The 25,569-nt window shown below is 33.2% G+C and overlaps 1 protein-coding gene across 1 annotated transcript in view; it reads right to left on the reverse strand.

Annotated features, from left to right (window-relative positions):
• LOC144970879 (tyrosine-protein kinase TXK-like) overlaps positions 1–24,880 on the reverse strand; it is a 39,325-nt gene extending 14,445 nt beyond the window's left edge. The window contains exons 1-15 of the mRNA XM_078911014.1: positions 24,694–24,880; positions 23,954–24,307; positions 18,385–18,483; positions 17,228–17,321; positions 16,305–16,424; positions 14,093–14,223; positions 12,902–12,966; positions 12,626–12,685; positions 11,611–11,745; positions 10,901–11,022; positions 9,418–9,486; positions 6,978–7,042; positions 2,803–2,915; positions 1,912–2,000; positions 276–355 (exon numbers count right to left, since the gene is read on the reverse strand). Coding sequence (XP_078767140.1) covers positions 276–355; positions 1,912–2,000; positions 2,803–2,915; positions 6,978–7,042; positions 9,418–9,486; positions 10,901–11,022; positions 11,611–11,745; positions 12,626–12,685; positions 12,902–12,966; positions 14,093–14,223; positions 16,305–16,424; positions 17,228–17,321; positions 18,385–18,483; positions 23,954–24,112 — 1,401 coding nt within the window. The 5' untranslated portion in view covers positions 24,113–24,307; positions 24,694–24,880. The remainder of the gene's footprint in view (positions 1–275; positions 356–1,911; positions 2,001–2,802; positions 2,916–6,977; positions 7,043–9,417; positions 9,487–10,900; positions 11,023–11,610; positions 11,746–12,625; positions 12,686–12,901; positions 12,967–14,092; positions 14,224–16,304; positions 16,425–17,227; positions 17,322–18,384; positions 18,484–23,953; positions 24,308–24,693) is intronic.
• Between the last annotated feature and the right edge of the window lie 689 nt (positions 24,881–25,569).

Raw genomic sequence — 25,569 nt, forward strand, 5'->3', positions numbered from 1 at the left:
CGTGGATAGCTCACACGGTAGAGCCACGCTCTCACCTGCCAGGCGGAGTTGTCGTACCAATAAGGTCGCAGGTTCAAACCCCACCACCGCCGCGAAAAATTTTTTATTCTCTATTGTCTTCTGGCACTTTTCTATTCACTTCATATCTTGTTGTTACCAACATAAGTGCCTGCTCCACTCACTTTTCTGAATTAAAGAGACAGAGAGAGAGAGAGAGAGAGACAGACAGAGAGAGAGAGAGAGAGAGAGAGAAGGGGGGGGGGTGTTCATAATACCTGTAAACCAAAGTCCAATAGTTTTTGTGGCCTGTCCTCTAACACTACTCTATTCGTCTGGAGATACGTATTCAAAGCACCTGAGAGAGAATTCATAATAATCTAACAGTAAGAAGATTATACCTTGATTTAAAGCCCATAAAAAAAATTTTAAAAACTCTTCCAAAACCAAAACTCATCCCTTAATAACAACAGTTCCATGAATCCAGCACTTTCATTTCATACATCATTGGAAAGCTTAGATTAAGGCATAAAAGGTGGTATAAAATACCAAAATATGTAGTCATCCTTTGCTTGAAAATTCCCATACCTGATAGTTACTGGTAAGGCAGGATTGAATCTCCCATTTCAGCTTTAACTGCTTTTTTCTCAGGTTCCTATATTTTGACATATAAAATCAACTTCTACAATTTTTAATTTAGAGATTTCAAATTTATAAATATTATAGACAAAGACATTTATCTAAAGAAATTACCTAATATTTTTATGATTAACAATATTAATTGTTTTTAACTTATACTTTTTTCTTGTAATTTGTAAAATCTCTTTTTTTTTTCGCCTCCCTGGAGTTACACATGAATTAAACGAAATCGAAGTCCCCATTTCAAATCTATCATCAGGCTGATTTTTAATGCTATTTGTTTATTGGTGTATGCGCCTTTGTCTTTTTTTTAAAAATGGTAATAATTCAAGATAGCCACTAAACAATTTCAATTTACATGGCAATGGGTGAATATTTTTTCATGTCCTGTATATTTTTTAACTTCTTGAATCGCCAACTTTTAAGTGATAATTGGATTATATCACCATTATTTTTCAAATGAAAATTTATATTTTTACTACCATATGTCTCCTTAATCGCCATGACACGAATTTTTTTCCTTACAAACAATAAAAATAATTAAAGAACAATTGAGTTTTTTGGTTTTTTTTTTTGGGGGGGTGGGGGGGGGGGGGGGGGGGAGTTTGTTGAAAATCAATAGCCTAAAAAAATTTCAGCGAGCATTTCGAAAGCAAATTTAAAAAGACAAAACATTTTAGTTTTGTATAAATTGCACTAAATACCTCTTTTAAAAACAGTAGGAAAATCTAAAGGAGAATATACAACAAAAAGATTTAAAGCAAATTCATGAAACAATGGCTTTAATTTGCAATTAACTAAAAGACTACGTTACTAAGAAACTACGAATCATAAATTCAAGACAAATTTCTACTACACTGTGAACAAAGCTGTCACCATGGCAACAGTGTCGTCTTAAGATTTCAAAATAATATCATATTTAGTCACAAATCTTTCAAGAACTTTTACAATAACTATGACCCATCTTTTTAAATCAAACTTCATTTACACCAAAAACATGATACTGAAAGACAAATAAGTTCTGAAGAGGAAGGAAGGGATTGAGAGAAAAAAAAGTCCTGAGGTTGAGATAGATGTAGACATAAGAGCAACTAAAAAACATACATGGGAATAGCTCATCACAGATTAAGATGTATACAGTACTTTAACAGATGCCAGTCAAAAAGTCTGAACATTTTTGGGAGCAACCTCCCACCGCCCCAAGTATGGATTTCAGTAAAAATATAGATAGTTGGAAGCACTGTATATAATTGGCAGACATGAGATTCTACTTACCATTAATCAGAAGTTCTGTGACAATTTTTGGGTTTGTATCGCTCACTATAACACCATATAGTTGCACTATGTTTTGATGATGAAGTTGCCTAAGAGGAATATTGAATAGATTTTAAGATAATAATTTAATGAATATAAAAAAATTATTATGGGCTTTTTAAAAAATATGATAAATACTGTAATGTCAGTTTGAACATTTAAAAATGACTAAAAGTAAGATAATGAATCAAAAACCATTAAAAAAATATGAAAAATCAATTAACCATTAAAAAAAAATAAATCAATAAACAAACTGTTTAATAAAATAATTTTTGAAAATAATATCCGATTTGTCTTATAACCTGACAATACCAAAGTTAAACACTTAGATTATCATTTAGATAGAATTTCTTATCTATTTATCTGATTCAATATCAACCCTACCATCTATAAGCAGACAGCAAGAAATTGAGCGGTGTATTGATAATAAATAAGCTGTTACCCTTGTAGATTTTGAGATTATCAAGGCTACATGAAGTGACTAAGATTATGCTTTAGGACAAAACTTGCTCATGCATGTATGACCTTAAAATGATTTCAGACAGACAGCTCATGAACAATGGGTGGTATAAAACAAAGAAAATGATCATTTCATGAGTTTAAAACTCAAAAATAGGTGGATAATTTTCAACAAAGGCGTCTCATTATGCAGAAAAAAAACAGAAATGTAAAATTTTTATTTAAAAAAACACATGAAATCAGAAATATTCCAGAGATCTAACACCCATGGATGAATGAGAATCACTATTGCACAAAAGAGTAAATAGTAAATTGGTTACTGCAGAGCAGATTCACGCAAGGAAATGTCAACAGTTTAGGGATAAATCAATTAGAATTAGTATTTCTACTCACGTCATAGTTTTGACTTCCTGAATAAATTCATCTGATTGTGGTGCCATGTTCATTTCTTTAATTGCGACATCAATCTTGGTCATGCCACGTCTATATGTACCCCTGTATACCACCTAAAGGTGAATTCAAGTGGCAGGAGAGATAGACAAGTTGTTAAATACTTCAATGCTAGATAAGGACACTATAAGCTTTGAGTGATCATTTGTGTCCGCTTGATCTCATTTCATGACATTATCATTATAGACCTGTAAATGAGCTCTATAAAAATTGACTGAACTGAAACTCGTAGCGTAATTCGGCGTAGCGGAAAAATCCAAAGAATCGAAATGAATAGTAAACAAGCAAGCTCGCTTGAGCAAAACAATGGCAGAAAACTAATTTGCGGGGAAAATAATTAGGCTACTTACCATTGTTTCTTATAATTAGGTACCCAATCAGTGAAGAAACTAGAAACCGTCAACCAGTTTATTTACAATGTGAAGCAAATGAGATGTACTGTAGCAATCCCTAACTTTCGATTTGAAGGTGTCTACATAACGCACTTCCGGCTTTCGCATTTTACTTTTTTAATACTTTTACTTCCCTCCAGGTAAATATGGTCAATTTTGGCTTAGACGAAACAGTGAAATTTATTGCTCAGCGGCTCAGTTAAAATTGGCTACCATTGGGATCACGACAGGTTTGGAAAGTGAAAAAATAATTTCACGAAGCCTGTGTGAAAATACACTAGGAGGTGTTCAGACACGGCAATTTTAAAAAGTGTCGCTTAGCCTTGGCAATATATCAATCGTTAATATAAACGGCACTTGAGCTATGCATAGCGCTGTGGAACATTCCTAATTACTCTATGGTCATTCGACTACGATTCATGAATTCTTTCTTTCTTCATTTGTTTTTTTCCTTTTTTAAAATATTTGAATTTGACGAATTGACTGATTTCAGTTAATTGACTGAGAATTTACAGGTCTATCATTATCAATATGATATTCACCATCATAATCATAATACAACTTGATGACAGTCGTCAGCACTATTATGAAGTATTCATCACTAGATTTAAGGCATTCCATGCACAATTTGTACAAAAATTGAGCATTGTGAGAGGCCATTGCCTAGCCAATTCATAAATAAATATAAATGATCCATCAAAAAGATGTTTGACGTTTGATGAAACAGTCATGTTGTCCAAAGTGAGCAAATTGGGGGTTAATCATCTAGCCCAAGGGAAAAAAAAAAATGAAAGTGCCCGGAGCAGGGCTCGAACCCGGTACCTTCCTTCCGATCACAGTGCAATGTCGTGACTACTCTGCCACTTCACCCCTACCTCCCCAACACCTATGGTTATTAGGTTATTTTAAAGGATGGAGCAAAATGTGTCAGCAAGACTTCTATTCAAGGCCAGACCTAGAAGTCCATCAAACTCATATAAGGCCGAAAGAGCCACAGTTTGGCTGATTTCTGTAAGGAAAAACCAACAGTAACAATTGCTTGCTACTTCATCTTTTTAAAGGGGAAAATATGTTGGGTATACAAAATGTGGCTGTTCCAATAGCTCAAATGGTTAAGCTCTCAATTCTCAGACAAGTCAACTGAACTTGTTAAGACTGTGGTTTGAGATGAGTTCCTTTTGCTTTTTTGTGGGATCCCCTTTAAGCCCATTTAATAATAAAAAAACCATTAAAAAATTTTTAAAAACTCCATTTACTAAGGCCTTTAAATATTTTTTTTAAATATGCATAAACGAGTTGTGCTTCAGTTTCAGAATTAAGTTTCCCTCTTCTATAGCTTCCCTAATAAGCAAACTAGAACTAACAAAATAAGAGACAATATGATGTCATATCTAAGAAATCTTGATGCCAAATTTCAAGTTTATTGGTTGTCATGTCATAAAACTGTGACGTGGCAAGTTTGTTGTACTTTTGCTCCTTGTCCAAACGTAATAAAAGGAAAATGGTAGAGCAAAACATTGATATAACCTTCTCATGCTATGATGTTCGGGTTGTCATCAAATTTTCAACTCTTCTCGGCAAGTCTGCTATCGAACTACAAGGAGACCTCTGTAAAGTTTTGGAGCACAATGCTCTTTTAATTTTCAAAGTTGGGTCAGGGAAGTTAAAGATGGGAGATCTGACATGCAGGAAAGGGAACACCGGAAACAAGGAGAGAAGAAAGTGATGCCCATTGGGTTGTTTTTTTTAAACACATGTGGCATTAAACTGAACTGGCCTGTCCCACCTGGTGAAACTGTTAACAGAAACTATTATAGATTCGTTCTTAAAGACAAACTGAGACCAGCGATACATAAAAAAAAGACCCACTTTGTTTGAACGAGGCGTTGTTCTGCATCATGACAATGCACCTGTTCACATGTCAAGAGTTGTGAACAAGCTACAAGGGCTACTCATGGGAATTGTTGGAACACCCACCCTATTCACCTGATCTTACACCACGCAACTTCCATCTCTTCCCTTAGGTGAAAGAAATGCTGCAACGTTAACAAATTGAAGACAAGGACCATATTCAAGAGGTGATGAGGAATGCATTCATGGCCTTGGACAAATGGACACTGGTCACCATCTTAGACCATTGGATACGCAGAATGCAGAAGTGTGCTGAACTTAACGCTTCTTTTATTGAATAAGTAATTAAATAAAAATTTATTTGGTACCAAATACAAGGTTATTCACAATATTATGCGAGTACAGCGCAACAGGGAAACTTAATTCTGAATGAAAACACCAACAGCAACACAGGCCTAGAAAACAACTATAATGGTTAAGGCATTGCATTGTGATCGGAAGGACCCGGGTTCAGGTACTTTCCTTTTTTTTTTCCTTGGCAGGCATGCCTACCCTCAATGTCAAATTTCAGGGACATTTTACGGATAAAACCTCAAATTTCAAGAACAATTCCGTGCCTATAGTAATGTCTTAAAAAACATTCAAACATCTGATATCAAGAGTAAGATAAAAACCTGAACTAGTGTTTATGAAAGGTGCCAGACAAAACAAGAGAGAAAAGTAAAAAAAAATACCAAAAACATCAGTCTACCTCGACTGGGGATCGAACCTCAGACCTTCTGATTACCAGTCAGACAATTACACTACAGAGGCTGCCGACAGTTGGGACAATTTTAATACCTTCTTTAATATATTCTTCACAAGGGTACGCGTTTTATGCTGTGAACCCTCGCTTGCATCAAACAACACATACATTGAACAGGAGAGGACGAGGACGAAGACATTTAAGTTGCTCCATTTTTATTTTTGAAAAATATCAAATTAAGAAACTATGGAGTAAGTACCGGAGCAAGATAAAGATCTAAACTAGTGAGTATGAAAGGTGCCAGAGAAAACAAAAAAGAAAAGTACAAGAGAAAAAAAAACATCCCAAAAAAATCAAGTCTCCCTCGACTGGGGAACGAACCTTTTTTTGTTTGTTTGTTTGTTTGTTGCTTTAGGTCTCTTCCAACACAATTGAGGTTATATGAGAGACCGCTGAAACAAAAACAACAAGCAATCCAACAAAAATAGTACAAATGTAAATCAAAATCATAACCTAAAGATATCATAAGCTTAACTCCATTGCAACAAACACACATACATTTAACAGAAAAGAAAAATTATGCTCCTTTATTTAAAAACAATCAAAACAAAAACATGGATAGCTAAGTAACGGAGAAGATAAAGACTATCACTATCGGATCGACATCCAGAGAAACAAAGAAAGATACAAGGGGAAAAGCTCCCAAAATCCAACCCCCGGCGAACCCCAGACCATCTGATTACACGGTTATTTTTACAGATTTCATATTTAACACAAACACTCTTGATACAACGATGCTCTTGATGAAAGATTTACACTTTCTTGAAATGCTTCACACCACCCTGACTGACAGTTTGATATGTTCAAGGTAATATTTGTATTGTGTGGCATCAAAGGGTAATATGTTCTTGAGAAACAAGGGAACAGACACGTTTCACATACACTTGTTCAGATCTTTATCTTGTAATATTTTCACACTCTGAAATAAGTATGGCAACTCAACAATAATACCATCCCTTGATAATCTTCTCATTTTCAATTTCTAAAGTGATGTTAGACAACTGAGTCCTTGATTAAATCGCTTTAGAATGTGAACCATTGAGACATAAAAATCCACATTGGAAACTTACTCCAAAGCAACCTCTACCCAGTTCCACACCGGATTCCAATTTCCTTTCATCCAGCTGCCATTTATCTGAAATATACAAATAATAACAAAATAGTAATGCATGCTAAAATGTGTTGGATACATGAAATTGCGTTATTATTAACCATATTATAACAAAAACATTGGAACATTGGAGCTGGAGAATATCATGATTTCTTTAGCATTAATTGGACAGAAACAATTAAAACATGTCCCTTGAAAAGGACTGTATGATAAAGAGCTTGGAAATTATGTAGGAATGAGAAGAAAAAAAGTATTCCACCATGATTCAAACAGATGAACGTTTGATCCATATGCAAGTGATTTACAACTACAGGGTGTCCATAAAGTCTGGACACATAGGATAGTTGAATATTTTTGGTATATAATTAAAATTAAGTTTTATTTTCACTATTTATTCTATTCAAATAATATCTTCAATATGTGTGCCATCATTTGCAATGCAAAGTCAATGCATTTCACAAAATTTGCATAAACTCAATGCAATAAATCTGCATTGCCATCAATAATTTTGAATACTATTTTGAAAAATATTCAACTTTACTGTGTCCAGACTTTACGGACACCCTGTATATTATACCTTAGGCTAGCCAAAATATTGGTTTGTTTCTTGCTTAACTAATAACATCTGACAGACATTGTGAATAAGAATAAATGAGACTAGATGCCCTGCCCCATTTTAACTCTACCATGCATTATAAGGATCTATGACATTTAAATCAAGAATAGAAATAAAACACAGTTAAGACCTTAACGCTCTGCAAATAAAGCAGAAATAATGAAAACAACAGAAGGCATTTGTCAAATATACTTAGGTGATCCACAATAAATGGTGAAATCAAACATTATCTTTCAACCCAATAATAAATAACAATAGACATGTAGTAGAATTCTGATACATCATCCTTTGATAAAATTTGTCCAAAAAAATCATTTTAAAAAGTCAAAAACAACTCAAATGGCATCCATGAAATCTCATTAAAATCACTCAGTTGTGGAAATGGCAATTACACAAATGCAGAATAAAATTCCAGATTCTCTCTAGAATTCTGCAAAAGGCCGGTACATCTCACAAAGTCAAAGAAGAAATACAAATAAAATGTCCCATCAAAACACGAATGAGAATAAATGGAAAGTGCACTGAGTAAAAAAAATGGATGACGGGAAGATAACACGAAAAAATATGATATTGGACCTATAGACAAGTCAACCTTTGTTTATATTGTTTAAAAGAGTTTTAAACATTATTACCGTTTTTAAGGTCAATTCAGCACAAGTAAGAAATGAGGAGGATAAGGTTCAATGTAAAGGGTTTTCACTTAAAAGCAAGTGGGAAAAAGTGAGACAACAGAGCACTGGGTCAAACGAGGAAACAGAAACAGATTCCTAAAATCGTCTATTGTGTCTAAAATGAGACCACACAGGACCTATCCAGATTGTTATCTTGCTTTCAAAATCTAAAAGCAGGAAAGATGAAAGTCGCCCTCTTTTTGATAGAATTTAATTCTCCAAAAGAAGTAAATACTTGATATCACAGATTACAAAAACAAAACATTGAAATTATGTTTTACCTCTTAGTATTCGCTTGTACAATAATAAATTATATTTTAAACCATATGGCATTTATACACCAGACTATCTGTAAATTTTTAGGAATTTCTCTTGAAATTTTCAATTCTTAAGATTCTTTTGTTTTATTTAGATATGAATAGAGTATTATTCTCCTAAATTGATTTAAAATGATCAAGTTGACAAGATTTGTATGTGGAACATTATGTTTAATTTATATATTTGCAGCATGCGAGTTTGTAAAGAAATTTCCTTTTATGGGATGAATAAAGTGTTATCTTGTCTTATCTTATCAACTGATTTGGAGACGATGCTGATCTAAAAACAAGATTACTTCTTTATTTTCTGCAATAATCCTTTATAATCCCTTTGGTTTTTAAAATGATCCACAATTCCTTAAAATCCCACAATCCACCCTGACTGACCTTTTGATATGTTCAAGGCCATATTTGCAATGTGTGGCATCAAAGTGTAATATTATCCCATTTTGACTTAGGAGAGGAAACCCAACAATACTAGGTTCTGTTCAGATTTATTAGCATGCTGTTAAAAATTCAAAAACACTAATCTGGAACGATTCACTCTTCCTTAAAATCCTACACTCCATCAAGACCTAACTTGTGATATGTTCAAGGCCATACTTGTATTGTGTGATATCAAGAAAGGCAGCTCAAAAATAGGCATTTGAAGTATCATTGGATGAGTTACATCCCTTGATATTCTCATTTTCAATCTCTAATGAGTGATGTCAGATGAACAAGTCCTTTGAATTTTGATTTGAGTGATTAAGTGTATAAGTATATGTGTAAAAATCAAAAATGAAATGGGATTACCATGACTAAAGCCAGCAGTGGATGGCATGTTACCCCTTGGAGGAGGTTCTCTTAGTCTTGTGTAAAGGCCTGTGGAAATTATTAGAAATTAATGAGGAGCATCAGGATAAAGATTGATGAATTCCAATATGTTTCTATTTTCTTTAAATGTTCGAGCTAATTATTCAAGAAACTCATTTTACGATAAAAATAAAAATTGAAAGTTATTTCTCAAACACCTCTTCACTCACTGATGGTAGGAAAGTAATCTTTTGCTTAACCCTACAGCTGTCAGGGCTGGTTTTAAGTCGACTCAATGTGTGACTTTTGTTGGTATATGTCTGTGATTTCCATCACTTTCAGCAAGATATTGGTAGCTACCATGAGATTAACTTCTGGAGAAGATAGACATCAGTTGCTAATTTCTTGTAAAAAGCAATGGAAACAACTAGGTTTAAAAGTGTGAGGTCAAATCTTTATTGACTCAATCTCCTCATCATGCTCGTATTGTAATATTGGGTTGGCATTAAAAAGTTCTGAATAAGTCGCACAAAGACTAACTTAGTCGTACAGATAATTACACAACAGTAAGTCATGTAAGAATGAATATGGATAAAACTAATATTTTGGGTGGTAAAAATTACAAGATAGTCACTAGATCATGAAACAGAAATTTAGATAGCTATTCTTTTCACTCCAGTAATAAAAGTGGTCCTTCAAAGTCGTAACGACCATGAGGCTGAAGTTAATCTTTGGTCTTGCAGTGTTAAACTGACAATTGCTTACTGCCCCTGGATAGTCTATCCTAAAGTACTTTCCTCTAGATCTGACTGACTCCCAATCACTCCTGGATGGACAGAGGGTTCAGTAATCCTTGACTGCGCCCAAGACCAATACCATTTCCTTAACATGTGAGGTGAGTGCTCCACAATTAGTTTTCAGAACCTTCCTGAACTCAGAAAGGATTCCGGCTACGCTTTGCCGTCTCAATCCCACAAAAATGGTTATCAGACTATCTTACTGGTTTTTTTTTCTTTCTTAATTGAATATAATTTTGCCTGTTTGAAAAACGTCTGAATAGATAAATAAAATTCTTTAGAACTCAAACCTTTTTAAATGTAATTTATGCACAGTTTTGAAATTTGTAAAAAAGAAGCCCAATCTGGGTAAGGAACAAACATTACTTTATTGAACGTCGTTAAATGTAATTTTAAATTGTTTATGGATAACATATTCAGTGGTTTAATCTTTTTTTTTTTTTTTTTTGCTTTTTAAAAATCATTTGAGACAAGTACCAAGAATCCCAAAATTCGGTGGTTGTGTTGGGCAAAAATATCTGGGATTGAGAAAGTTAAAACAGTAAAGAGATGTCCTTTCTCAATTGTAAACTACTTATATGCAAGAGAGATTATGAGTTCCACTATCTTTATTTTTTTAAATATTTTTTTTTACATTGTATATTTTATCTTAATTTCAATATTAACAATTGACTATTTGTACAAACCTCCGGCACTGTGTTTATGGTAATGTATAAGTTCTGGAATAGTGTCAAAGGTGTGGGCTTCTGACACGTAGTACTTTCCATGGTCAGTACGTCTAATCCTATACTGACGAACATTGCCATTACTGGGAAGAGATTTTTAATAAAATATTTAAAACTGAACTCAGTACGTTTTAAAAGGTAGACTGGAAGAGAGATCAGAATAACTTGATTAACCTCATTTCACCAATTTTCTAAAGCAACTGACAAACAAAACAAAAAATGTGTTAAATATATAAATAAAGAAAGAAATATAATAATATAAATAAATACATGAATAAGTTTATAATATGAAAATAAAGAAAATATAAATAGTGTCTCTATTTCAATAATGAGCTTAATTATTAAATTAGCACAGTAATCCCATCCCCAATGCAGGGTTCCAAGTTAACAACAAAAAATTAGGACGAGATATAACATCTATAAAGATTTTTTTTTTTTTTTTTTTGGTATTTTGGATAGAGACAACGCGATTGCTAATATATATATATATATATATATATATATATATATATATATATATATAAGAGAGAGAGAGAAGAGAGAGAGAGAGAGAGAGAGAGAGAGAGAGAGAGAGAGAGAGAGAGAGAGATTTAAATCCGTTTTAATTAAATAGATTTCAAAGAAGTCAGAGGTCAAACATTTTGATGAATAAACTAAACAGAAATGCTCACTTTTCAGTTGTATAAATAGACAGTGAGTATGATCCCCTGTTGGTAATGGAATCCCTGACCAGAAAACACCCATCTTTTCCACTTTGTAATAAAATCTGTATACTTCTTTGTCTTGAGCAGTCTTTGTAATACCACCTGGAAGATTGAAAGAAGAGTATTTCATGGTAAGAATGAATTGATTAAAAAACTTATTCTGTTTATCTACTGTATTGAATTTTTTTCTCTCTATGTATAAAAGAAGTGGGATGGATAACTGTATTTCTCCGTAGCAGAATTTAGCTTAACTTTATTTTAAAATTCAAAGTTGTGAATTCACAATGCAATCCAAACTCCTCTCATCATTCGATATATTATACTGCTGATACAGTATATATTATATACCATAAATACACTCAGTTAATTATTACACGGAAAACGGTAGTTGGAAAAAGTCTTTATTGTGATACTAAGCTGCTAGAAGCCATGAACTGCAAAAAAGTAATAAACAAAAATGAATATAGCACCGTGGCTCAGCGGAAAGGTCTTTGCTTTGTACCCGAAAGGTACTGAGTTTGATCACCCGCCGCTGCGCTGTGTGTAATTGAGCGTCACCTCATTCTAGCTCAATTTGTGGCGCTGCACTGCCAAGACTTGAGTTTGAGTTCAAGCTATGTCTGAAGTTGCAACTGGTCGCTTGTTGTACTATTAGTTTTATGAGCATATACTATAGTGCACGGTGATCATCCTTAAATTATACTTAAGAAACCAACAAGTTATATATCATGATATAAAATATAATTTTCCAGAACTTGGTGTGAATACCAAACAATATACTATTACTATTTTTCATGACAATTATCTGTAAAATTTAGCCAAAATCATTGTTAACATTATTTTTTTTAAAGAAAAATATAATGAAACTTACTTTAGTCAAACATGTGTTGAAAGCTCATGTCATGATCAAATAACATTGAATAAAATAAATTATATAACATTTTTAAAAACATACAAAGAGAACAACAGCTAAATTACTCACTCGTATTGTTCAAGACCAGAATTTACTTTGACATAGTTGGCAGGTATGTAACCCCTTCTCCTATATAAAATAATTATACAAATAAGAAAATGAATCATGATTTATAGTGTAAAGATTGGTAGGTATACATAATATTATAAAATACAAATGTTTTCAACTCATAACATTTCAATCAACTTAACAAAATACTTTTTCGTTGACAATCATTACATGTCTGAGGTGACGTTTACACTGCTATATTTTGACAGTAAGAGAAATCAACAATACAGGACTTACCCTTCTCTATTTTCAGCCAACCACCAGTTTTCTGCACTTTTGTCAATAATTATATATTTTTCCCCCTGAAAAATATGACGAAAAACATGATCAGTTCTTTGGATAGGCCAGATAGACTAAGCACTTGATCAACGTTTACAATCATTCTCATAGTTAAAGAGCCTAGTGCTAACAGTCAAAGAGAGTTGGTTTGAAAAAATGGAGATTGAAGTTTGGATTTGGCAATGAGTATACAAAAAAAAATTTACAATATTGAGATGGGGACTTAAAATATATATTTATCTTTGCAGCACTACACTGCAGCTGCTGCCTGGGTTATTTTAGGATGTTTTTAGGATGTTTTTATTGTATTTAAGGGTTTTACAGTGCTTACAACACATTTAGATCAAATCAGTGTCAGTAAAAAGGAAGAAATTGGGATAGTAAAAAGTTCTAGAATTACAATTAAAGCACCCAAGAAAAAATAAGGCAAAGGGAAAATGGCTCAAATATGCAGAGACAAGTTAAATACTTCTAAAATGGTTCTAAAAAATTCCTTTTGAACCAAATACCGTTCCTAAAGCTGCCCACTTTGTAATTCAAGACTCGTACAAAATAATAAAGTAAAAAAAAAAGAACATTATAAATTTTATAAATCAAAATAGAGTAATTTAGTTATTATAAAGGGAAATAACCCATTTATGTTTAAGTTAATTAGCAATACAGTTTTTAATTGAAGGCTTCATAGTCTAAGATGTTGGTTCAATTAAATTTTCACTTAGAATTTTCTATTTAATAAGTGGCAAAAGTTTAAATGTGGTCTGAGACTATTTAAAGTATAAAACAAGCTTATATGCATAAGTCTATGCAAATCCTCAAAAATGTATGAGAAAAATGGTGAAAACCGGCATCATATAAGCAACAAATGATAACTATAGTATTAAATGTGATGCATCATTCAGTCAGAAACACGGTCAACAGTTGGTGTACGAGATGTGTGTATCAATGCATCAAATGTATCATCAAGATCATTCACATCACACATCTTTAAAAAACTCGTATTAAATCCACTTAAATCGTACCCGCGTATTCCGATCGTATTTGTACGATTAATCGTACAGGTTGGCAGGTCTGCAATATCAATCAACTGATCACTATTTTTCCTTGAATATGTTTACAATTAACACGTTTAATCTCTGATTTCATATCTACCTGTATGAGTTCTAGATCCCCATCTTCAGGTGGATCGAAATCAAAGAGTGCGATATACTCAAGTCTGTTTGGACTGGCATCAGGGCGAGGGGGAGGAATCGGAGGTTGTGGGCTCTTTTGGACACACTGATCTGTTGAAGATAATAAAGAACTATCAAAACAAATATTTAAATTGGTGAATGATGACAATTTGCATCCTTTGTGAAAATTGTGGTAATACTAACTGACACGCTTTAACAGGGAGTCCAGCAAATTTCATTGTCAAAATCATGGCCTTGAAAAAAAATTTAAACCTACGAAATTAAAATATTGTCTTCTGAAATCAATGGTTTATGCTCATATTACATTTACCAAACCATGAACTTTCTATAAAAACCCATTTCCAATAACTTTAACAGACCTGCCAACCCTTCATACTCCAAAAGTGTAATCAGGTCAGAAAATAGGAATTTGAGACAAAAAATAGGAATGTCTTAACAATGGATAATTCTGTATCGAAATGAACACCAACTTTACCACCAAACTTATAAAGACAGTTTCCAGCACAAATGGCAAAACTAGATATCACATGTATTAGGTAATAGAAGTGGGTAAGGAGTGCACTTAATTTTCCTACTTAGCTCCCCTTTGGTAATTGTAGTGCTGTTAATAAAGTGGTAGTAGTATTCAGAAGCTGTGGTGGTGGTAGGAGTAGTTGTTGTTGTAGTAGTTGATGATGTACTTGTAGTTGTGGCAGTAGTAGAGGTAGAAGTAGTGGCGGTAGTAGTAGTAGTAGTAGTAGTAGTCGTAGTAGTAGTAACAACGGCTGTCACCATCACCACCACCACCATATTTAACATCAACTCCAAAACCACCACCAACAACACCACAATCATCTTCATCATAATCATCGACATTTGGTGGTGGTGGTGGTGGTGGTAATAGTAGTAGTAGTAGTAGTAGTAGTAGTAGTAGTAGTAGTATTGACATCTCCAGAGAAAAAGGAGCAGCAGATGCTAAACAAAATAAGGGGGGAGGAGGGGTATTGTGTGCGTGTGGGGGGAGGGGGTGTATATGATGATGATAGCAATGGCCTAATCTTGTGTTGAATTCACACGGGGTCAGATCACCCCAGAGACTTGATCAGAGGAGTCTCCCAACATCAGTGAGGAAGCAAAATGGACATTTCAATGGTAAGACTTTGTCTGACTGGTGCCTAGAATTTTCAAAATGCCAGCCCCTGGGTTTTAAGCCTTGGCATTTTTTGTATTCATAAATTTGTGCTGCCAGATGTAATTCTTCAATAAACTTTTTAAAATTTTAATTAATTGAATCTTTAATTTATGACATTTTTAACGACTATCATGGATGCAAATTTACAACCATTTACGACAAAGGGGTTAATTCTACGACTTTTTTCCGACTTTACGACCTTGCTGGACACCCTGTTCAATTACAGAAAAGAAACCAATCTCATCGGAAGGTTTAACTTTGTAAAAAAAAAAAATAATAAAATAAAATAATTAATAAATAAATGATGATTGTATGACAAAATAAACAAAAAGTATTGCAGGTACAATTGCAGCTTAAGAATATTGGTTTTGAGAGCTCAGAATTACATGTCCTGTCATATTACAAAAGTCAAATTGTGTGGGCACGGTATTGTGTCCTTGGGTAAATCATTTTATACATTTTACCCTACTTGATTCATTTTCAATTTAAAAAATAACATCCTATATAATCCCAACTAGCAGATCTATTTCTTTGAAATGATAAAACTTTGTACATTTGCTTTGGAGATAATAAGAAGTAATTACAAAGAACTTAATGAATGAACAATATTCTCAAAGCTCTCGCACCTAACTTTCATCAAATTTTATTGAATCAAAGATGCTTTTCTCATGTATGATTATTTTACTTAGCTTATAGTCAAACTCAATCCCTCCTTTACCATTATGTGACAAACAGAGAATAACCAAAATCCTGTAATATAGTATTTGGATAAAATCCGAACATAAATGTCAAGTGTTATTGCAGAAGCTGCACTGTTTTCTAAAAAATATTTTTTGCAAAATCACCTCATTCACACTTAATTAAACGGATAGAGCAGGAATCCCTCACTTTGTAATTCTGCGCTTGAAATTTATTTTTTTAAAGTTGTGGTCCTATGAATTATTTGATAGCAGTAGGCAAGCTTTCAATTAGTGATCAAAACAACCATCAATGTCCTTACCACTTTTACATCCTATAGCATTCCTGTCACACTGATCACAACAGTTATAATATCCCATTTTTTTGGTCCACACACCAGGGTGATACTTAGGAAGAAATTGGGCTCCACATCGAGTTGCCTCTGTGAAATATAATTAAAATGGTAGGAGACATAATTTCTTAAGTACATACAACATACATTCTTCCTTATAAGATGTTTTTTTTTTTTTTTTCAGCCTGATACTTTAAGATTCGCATCTCTGTTTCCTCAAGCTAAGTTTGTTTCGCACTCGCCTAACAAAGGTTCAATCGGTATTTTGATTTTTTTAAAGCTCCTCTGTCCACCAAGCAAGATTGGGTAGGTCTGCCCTCTCGTCCAATCCAAAACAGACATTACTATTTTTTACTCACAAAAATTATTGGAATAAAGTCCAGCTTAATCGAATACAAATCTTTAACTTTAAAGGACTATTTTTTTTTTTAATCTATGCTGGATATAATTAATTTGTCATTTCATAATTTTATTATAATCAGTGGAGGGGGAAGGGATGCAGTAGAAAAGAAACATTAAGATAAACATGATTTAAAAACTAATCAGGTCTTATAAAAATTTAGCAGATTATAATTGCAACTTATTATAAGCGTGATTACCTTTTAAATAAATTAAAGAAATGATGTAAAGCATTCCTTTCAAAGCTACATTGTCATTATGAGTAAACAACTTGTGGAATTGGGTTTACAGTTATGGTCATAGGGTCAATGTAATAATACGAGGTACTTGATTTCTTTCTATTTTAAATGCCCATCTTGTATCATAATTCTCTTTCCTTTTGACTAAAATGCAACCCTACAAATATCATTTACTTACAAAATGAAGTAAAGCTTGAATACAAAATGACTACATTCATTATTCAAAAGAGTGATTATGTCCTGATGAATTCTTACCATCTGATATGGCAATCAACCATGCATGCCTTTCTCCATAACTTTTAGCCACCATGTATAAAATAGGATAATCCTTCTTTTCCTCATAAACAATCTGTAATTTAAAAAATATAACATGAAAAATAATCTTAAAAATAAATAAATAAATAATGATAAAAATTGTCATTCAAAATTTTGTTGGTTAATTTGTAACTTTGCAGCAACATATTTCGATCATGAATCAGAGTTAATAATATTCATATTATCAATAAATAATTAAAGAAACAAATAAATAAAATAAATCATTCAAAGATAAAAATACAATTATTCCCATGTTTGACATTGCGACAAAACTGTAAAAATGCTGATGACATGACACCCATTACAATTTGTCACTTAATTTTTCCTCTCAATTTGCATGCTAGGTACAAGACAGGATATTGGAAGAGAGGGAGAAGTACAACTTTATAATATACTTCATTCCAGAAAAAGACAGTCTTTATTTTCTGATCATCGGATGAAGTGGATCTTTACAAAGTTTTCTTGTTTTTATTGAAAATATTGAATGATAATTGAATGCTACTCTTAATATAGTACGAATCACTGATAATTGTTAAGAATTTTTTTACATTTGTTTTTTGGAAGAACACTCTGGCAACGTTAAATTCACTTTTTAGTTGATCAGAAAATTAAAATTAAAAAAACAGCATACAGCTTTGTTCAAATGGAAAATTCACAGCCTTCAGATAAACAAAACTTTAATTATCAATTTTCTTTCCTATGGTAAAATGCTATTAACTATTAATTAAAAATATTTGTAATTTTCATTATATCCACTTTCTCTTCCTTGATAACCAAAATCCGAGTATTTATTGCTCTCCTTCTAATAAATACACAGTTTAGAAAGCAATCTTAGAAAAATAAGGACTTCAAAATGCAAATTTCTTTTAAATCTTAATAAGCTACAACCTAAAATTATCTTTAAACACTGCCTACAAACAATGATCATGAGTTATCGACACAGTTGTTATAATTGCTTATACCATTTGTTTTCTAAATTAATAAGATATTTTAACAGCTACTCCCATGGATATAACTGATCTATCACTTTATTATATATTTGGTTGATCAAACATGAAAATAATATAATTTCCTTTAAATATATTTCAACTTCATACCTGAAACACATTGCATCTATCTTCTAAGCGTCCATCTTCAACTTCCCTAACAATCTTGATAGAAACAAGAGACACAGAGCCTTTTAGCTTTCCATGATTCTGAGGATAGAGAAATAAAAGTATATGGATTACGTCTGTTTAATTGTGATACATTAACTGTGCGATAGTAAGATTTCTCCTCTTAAAGAAAAAGTCTCAATTAACCAGACAGTTATGGCAATTGCCACAACACTTATACTTATAACCAATTATATCGCAGCCAATTAACACAGTGGCCATCTTTGAGTAATAATCCACAATACCACTTCTTTTGAACAAAAAGATTTTGAACTTGCTCTTGCTGTTTCTATAGCTCATATGATATTTTGAGGTCAGCCCCAGAGGAATTTTTATTTCAATTTTCAATTTCAAATATTTATTTATTGTTGGCATTTTAAAAAATGTTTCATTTAGTCAGGCTAATAGAAGCCTTTGACCGACATAGGTTTTAACACATAGTGCATATAAATACATAGTAATACATTGTCGCTTAAAAACATTTCCTCATCAAGATTCTAATCATGACACACAAAGAAAAGTAACATAATAATTTTTGTTCTAGCCCATAGGCAGCTAGTTTGGCAATAGAATGGTGTGAGGCAAGCAGTCAAAAGCCTTCGAAAGGTCAATGAGGATTGCAGCCACATATTTGTTATTTTCTAATGCCTCTTTCCAATCTTCAATTAAACGCAAAAGTGTTTGGCAACCATGGCCTTTACGAAAAGCACACAAGTAGTAGTCATTAAAAATGTCATCGAAATATATTGATAATTGCTGAAATATAATTTTTTCCAATACTTTGGAAACAACAGGTAGAATGCTAACAGGACGATAGTTTTTCACATTTAGTTCATTTAGAGGATCTTGTTTTTTATATATAGGCGTGACTTGTGCTAAATTCAATTGATCAGGAAAAACACCAAAAGAAATTGATTTGTGAATTAGATTCGTTATTGGTTCAGCTAGCATGGGGGAGCCAGCTTTAAGAAGTCTGGCTGGAAAACTGTCAAATCCAGTTGCTTTCTTAACATGGATATTATTGATAACTTTCTGGACAGTATGTGAATCAGGTTCTTTGAATTCAAATTTCGGAAGGTCGGGTAAGTTTTCTTTGATGGATTTGATGCTTGGGTGAGTTTCCTGATCAAAAACAACATCTTTACCAATGTCAATTGCAACATTTACAAAGAAAGAGTTTAAAAGTTTCACAAATATCACCAACATTATTTAATATCTTATCACCATCTTGGAGTACAATCTTTTGTTGATTTTTGTTATGCTTCTTTGATAAGAATGGTTTGACCGTTGGCCAGAAATCTTTTGACTTCTGTCCTCCGGTGCACCTTTCTAAGAAGTAACGTTTAATTGAACTTCTTTTTAATTTTACACATAATTTCTTTGTTCTTTATAACTTTTCCATGATATTTTTGTTTTTTCTTTCAAGTACTCGTTATATGAAGCATTCTTTTTCTATATATAGCTTTTCTTAATTCACTGTTCATGTATGGTACTGGTTCCTTAATGGGTATCTAGTTTTGAAAGGGGCATGTTTATTTGAGATTAAAACTACTTTATTACTTAAATAAACTCTCCATATTCAGTATTTACGTCGTTTTCTGAAGTACTGGTTTTGGCTAAAACAGAGTGCAACTCTTCCTGATATCTTTTCTCGCAAAAGGTCCTAAAACTTCTATAACATATTTTGTTTTTCTTAATTTATGGAACATTATGTTTAATATAAGCTGAAATCATATTTGACAGTCACTGACGCCTGTTGAAAAATTTAGAGGTTTAGAAGATAAATGGGGGCTTGTTGGTGAGCATAACAAATAACATCAATTAAAAACGGTTTGCAGTTCTTTATAAAACATGTTGGTTTAACTTCAATATTTTCTAAGTTAAAAACATCACATACATAGAGTTTTTTACAAATTAGCTGGGGACCTTTTCGCAATCGAAGTGACAATTCGGACTTGAGTCTAAATAGTCTCCAGTGGTTATTTGGACTCAACTTCAATGGGCGTGCGGAAACACAGGGGGACACATTACGGACAGTGGACAAATAGTGTCAGTGCTGGAAGCAGAAGAAGAGTACAGAGAAAATTCTGTTTTGCTCATATCAGTCTAACTCAGTATATATCACTACTTCGGACTTTAGAAGGATTGTTGTCTTTAATTCCTGATTTTAATTGGATAACGTGTAAAATTGTTAGAAAAGCTTTTCCTTTATACCAGGTACTTTGACTTTTGTTCGTTTTGAAGGGTTTTAACTTGTTTCTTTTTAATTTCTAATGGACTTCCATGTGATCTATGATTTGTCTTTCTCACCAAATATAGCTCGTTTCGACTACTTGTTGATGATAGTAACCATACCATTAATTTCATTTGCATCAATGTTTGTGGAATTTCAATAATTCAAATTCAAATTACAATAAATTGAAACTATTTGATTGCACATGCGCATTGGGGGAGACTTGAGTCCGAATAGCCACATCCCTTCTACAATTAGAGGGGTAAATTATATCAGCAAAATTCTGTTCCAATTTGTCAAGTCTCCCAATTAATTAAATTTATGATGATATACAATTGTCTATTTACCACTATATTTGTATGCCCTTTGTATATGGTTAAAAATACATTTTATATCTGAAATTAAAATGGTATACTTTTGCAAAAACAAAACAAACAAAAAACTATATTGTAACCAACGACAAACCCCCCTCCCATTTTCCTTCACCATTACATGTGTGCGACTGTTGTTATTGCCATACATGCCTGCCAATAAAGAAAAACAATTATTGGCAGACACCCGCCTGGCAATAATAAAAAACCTGGACTTTTGGTTATTGCCATACACCTGTCTGGCAATAACCAAAAGCCTGTTTTTTTTCGTTATTGCCAGACACGTTGATCACAGTGGCAGATAGATTTTATGCAAAATGCCAAACAAAGCGTGAAAAATACCAAATAATCTGAAAAAATGTGTGGTAAATGTGTGTCCCAAATTAGTGAATATTAATATCATGTGAATTTAACAAAAGATGAAAGTAAATAGTGCTCATATACCAAATCCAGCTTTTTTAAAAAAGCAAATGGACCGATGAAATGTAAGTTTTTGACACTTTGAAATTAAAACGCAAACTGGCGATTCCACCTTTTTTTTTTCAACCAGCAAGAAACTTGTTAATCAGTGAATCGACCTACCTACCTGCTAACTTGATTTAATTTCTTTATTTTCTATATTTTGTTCATTCTGACCACAATTTTGGGGATATTGATGATGGCCGGGGATTTGTTTATTTCGCGGACGGGTTTCACGCGAGATGTGACGGGATGATTTAAAATGCCGCAAATTTAGGAGGCCCATTGCTTGAGAAAAAATAGTTCGAACAATCACCTAAAAATATCATGACAATAAAAATTATTTTTTTAAATTTCTACACTCTACAGAAGAATGTAGTTTTATTTATTTATTTATTCAGATGTAACCGGAGTCACAAGGGGGTTCTCGTCGGTTTAATGATCCAATAATAATGATGTATCACTGTATACTTGAAAATAGAATACATCTATTTACTCGATACTATGTATTCACATACCTATTTAAGAGAAAGAAATTTTCAAATTTGACAACAACAAAAAATCAACCAATAAAAACCTCTCTGTTTTTGTTTTAATTTTTTGTTTGTTTATTTTTTCCTTTTTTGTTTGGTCTTGCTCCGGTTCTGGGCATGAATTTTTAAAAATTGTTTTTATTTTATTATTTTTGTTCTATTTCACCAATTGATCGCCCTCTTAATTTTTTTGTTTGCTTAATTTTTAATCATTTATTCTTTCAGTAGTAAGTACAGTCCACTCCAGATAATCGCAACACCTTGGGATCGGCGAAAATGTTGCGATTAACTGAAGTTGCAATTAACCGAAGTTGAGTTTCCTGTCCACTATTGCAACATTTTACACATATATGGTAAACTCGTTATTGTAAAAATGGTCTTAGTCCACCACAGACTGAGTAATTTGATTGAAACAAAACCTATATGGCAGCCCTGTAAAGATTTTATCAAGCAAACACAGCTTTGATGCAAGCCTACTGCTTTGTCAGATTGGATTAACTTTCACCCTTTTGTTCTCAACATTTGTAAGAGTCAAAGAAATTAGAGGTGACGAGAGACAATAAGCTCTCACCAAACTCGGTGGTCACAATGGACAGTTGTCAATCCCAAAACAAAGGATATCACTCAGCCTCTCTTTAGAACTGTCTACCTGTTGTAAAAACTATGCCCAGCCCCCTCGCCTCCTACTAATGGCCACAGATAACATCACAAACCCATACTGCAAACCCTTGCCTTCTTTTTGTCTCTAATAGATTGGCAAACACACTACTATAGCATGAAATCCTGCTGTCTCAATTCTCAAACCTGTCATGATTTCACCAATGATGAAATTTAATCATGATATTTTGTTTGATGGATTTCTTGAACTTGCCACTTTTTGAGGGCAAAAATGTGTGGCGATTAACCGAAGTTTGTTGAGATTAACCAGCGACTTTTATATAGAATTAATTCAGTTTCTTAGGAAATTTTGGCGATTAACCGAAAGTTGCAATTAACTGAGTTGTGATTATCAGGAGTGGACTGTATATGAGACTGGAGTGGGGATGAATATGACAATTGGATTCAATAGTCTGATGTCATGTCGCTCAGCAACTTTTTTCCTCTGGATATGCTTTTATGCTCATCGGAGAAATATTTCATAAGGACGTCCGACATTGTTTAGAGCCAGTTACTAAGTTACCATGCGTCATTACGAGGGAAGTGACGTTACGACTGTTGAAGCATATTTGCAATATTCTATAAAGGAACCAAAGGAGAGAGAGAGAGAGAGAGAGAGAGAGAGAGAGAGAGAGAGAGAGAGAGAGAGAGAGAGAGAGAGAGAGATAGAGAGAGAAAAAGATGTAAAAGAAAAAATATGGAGGATGGGGGGTGGATGTGACAGTTATAATTTGCAACGCTCTGTAGAAAGAAAACATGACAGAACCATGATTCAAACACACAACATCAATAACGACAAGCTTCTAAGGCAGATGTCTTAACCATTCAACCATGACACCCACATGAATGTCGATGCATATTGTGTATATATAGTAACCTACTATACAATGACTGATTTATTGTTGGATGTTTTTACTTTTATTGATATTTTATTAACTTTACTTATTTCTATGTGCATTACGAAACTTTCCATATTCTGGGATGTGGATAAATGTTTAAGAGAGCAGAGTTGGAAAAAAGTGTGTGTATAATCGTCTATCAATATTGCAAGACAAGTGTCTGCCATTAACTGTTCATCGTTATTGTCAAGACAGGTCTCTGACAATAATTGCTTTTCTTTATTGCCAGACATGTCTGGCAATAATCACAGCGACATGTGTGCAGTCTGACAAACTCATTCTGTTTCAACACTTTCCAGCGGTGAAAAACTGCTGCAATTTATACCCTGATTTATATTTGTATTCTGAACCAATTCTTACCTGAATATCGCCATCAAAGTAATGCAGATTCCTGTTTGTAAGTTCAAAATATCGACTCTTGTAATTCTGTGCTGCAAACCTCTTTCTTTTTACCACAGATCTCTTGGTAAGAATGCCGAATTTGATGACGGTTTCTGGTCCATTATCGTTGCTAGCCATGGTCACAAGAAAAGGACTCCCAATTGTTTTCCTAATCCTATCCTGTTTTGTTGGTATGAATGCATAAATAAAGCAGTCAATTGTCCAACAACAAGCGATGAACTGGAATTAGGCTCACTTCTGTAATGTTTGTAATGACAATGTCCCTATTAAAATTGTAGCCAGTCAGGCAACATGAGAAAAGATTTTCAGATGCTTCAAAGAATAAGAAATATGCAGCTGCTTCAACCCAACCGTCAGTGTAGTGTTAATGATGATAGGAACAATCACAATGATCCAATCTCACAATCTCAACAACCATCATTGCCATCATCAATCACTCCTTTTTTTTTTCCCCTTCAATCTTAAATTGAAATATTTGATACCTGATAGAGAAAAATTCAGTAAGATCAACATGGAACTTGACTTTTTAAAGTTTAACGAAGAATACAGTTAATCTGGGTTATATTATTTCCTTCCTAGACCTAGGCCGTCAACAGTCATCATTGAAGTTGAAGTGGAAGGAACGGTGTCGGATGTTTCTTTTCTTTTACTTTTATAACAATAATATACATTCACAAAAGTTTGCGGTTCGCTTTCACCTGTTTTCTTTGAGTCTCAATACATTTTTGCTCCAAAGAAACAAATCGTGTGAATTTTTATTCACTTGACTAGAATGAAAAACAACATTAAAGTTTATACTTCGTCATGACAGCGGAAAAAGTTTTGTCGTTTTCTTTACTTTTTCTTTTCCGCGAACACTCCTTCCTTCCAATTTCCTACACATTCATTCACAAACAGGAAGTTTATTACTTTTGTCATCGACGTCATTCGATAAATATAGAAGTGACCCTTTCCGAGCCAATCAACAAACACCCGCTTTTTTTCTTCGCGTAAATTAATTTTCAACGCGTTAGCTTTTCCAGGTTGCAAGTCCGCCAGTAAGTCATGGTGTTCTCTCTTCCTGATGAATAATCAAACCCTATAATATTGTTTTAATTTGTACTTATAGTCACGGGTTAATCAGTAATGCCTAATATTTTGCCAAAGAAACTCTATTTACAAAAGATAGGCTATATCACGACATACTCTATAGATAGTATGCAGATGACGGCACTCAGGCCTTTGTTATTGTTTTTGCCATCCGCGTTTGTGAGTTGTTCTCACTAAACTGTATTAATAAGACTATAAAAGTTCATGGTTACACATAGTTTGTGTGTTGGTCCGTTATACTTCCGGATGGCAATGTTGTAAACTCCTTGGCCAAGCGCATTCTATCTATTATAATTATAAATATATATTTTCAACAAGTAGGAAATGCTTTCCGTTGACAAAACAACAACAAAATTCGAGATTTTACATTGAGCAATATCCACTAAACGTGCTCAAAGCACCTTACAAAGGGTCCCTGACCAACAGCAACACATAACATGTAGAACTAGACATGACGCCAGTTATTCGATATTATAACTTTTTTT

The sequence above is a fragment of the Berghia stephanieae genome, chromosome 4 (assembly GCF_034508935.2).
Source record: "Berghia stephanieae isolate SIO BIC M18660-M18661 chromosome 4, UCSD_Bste_1.3, whole genome shotgun sequence".
NCBI lineage: Eukaryota > Metazoa > Mollusca > Gastropoda > Nudibranchia > Aeolidiidae > Berghia > Berghia stephanieae.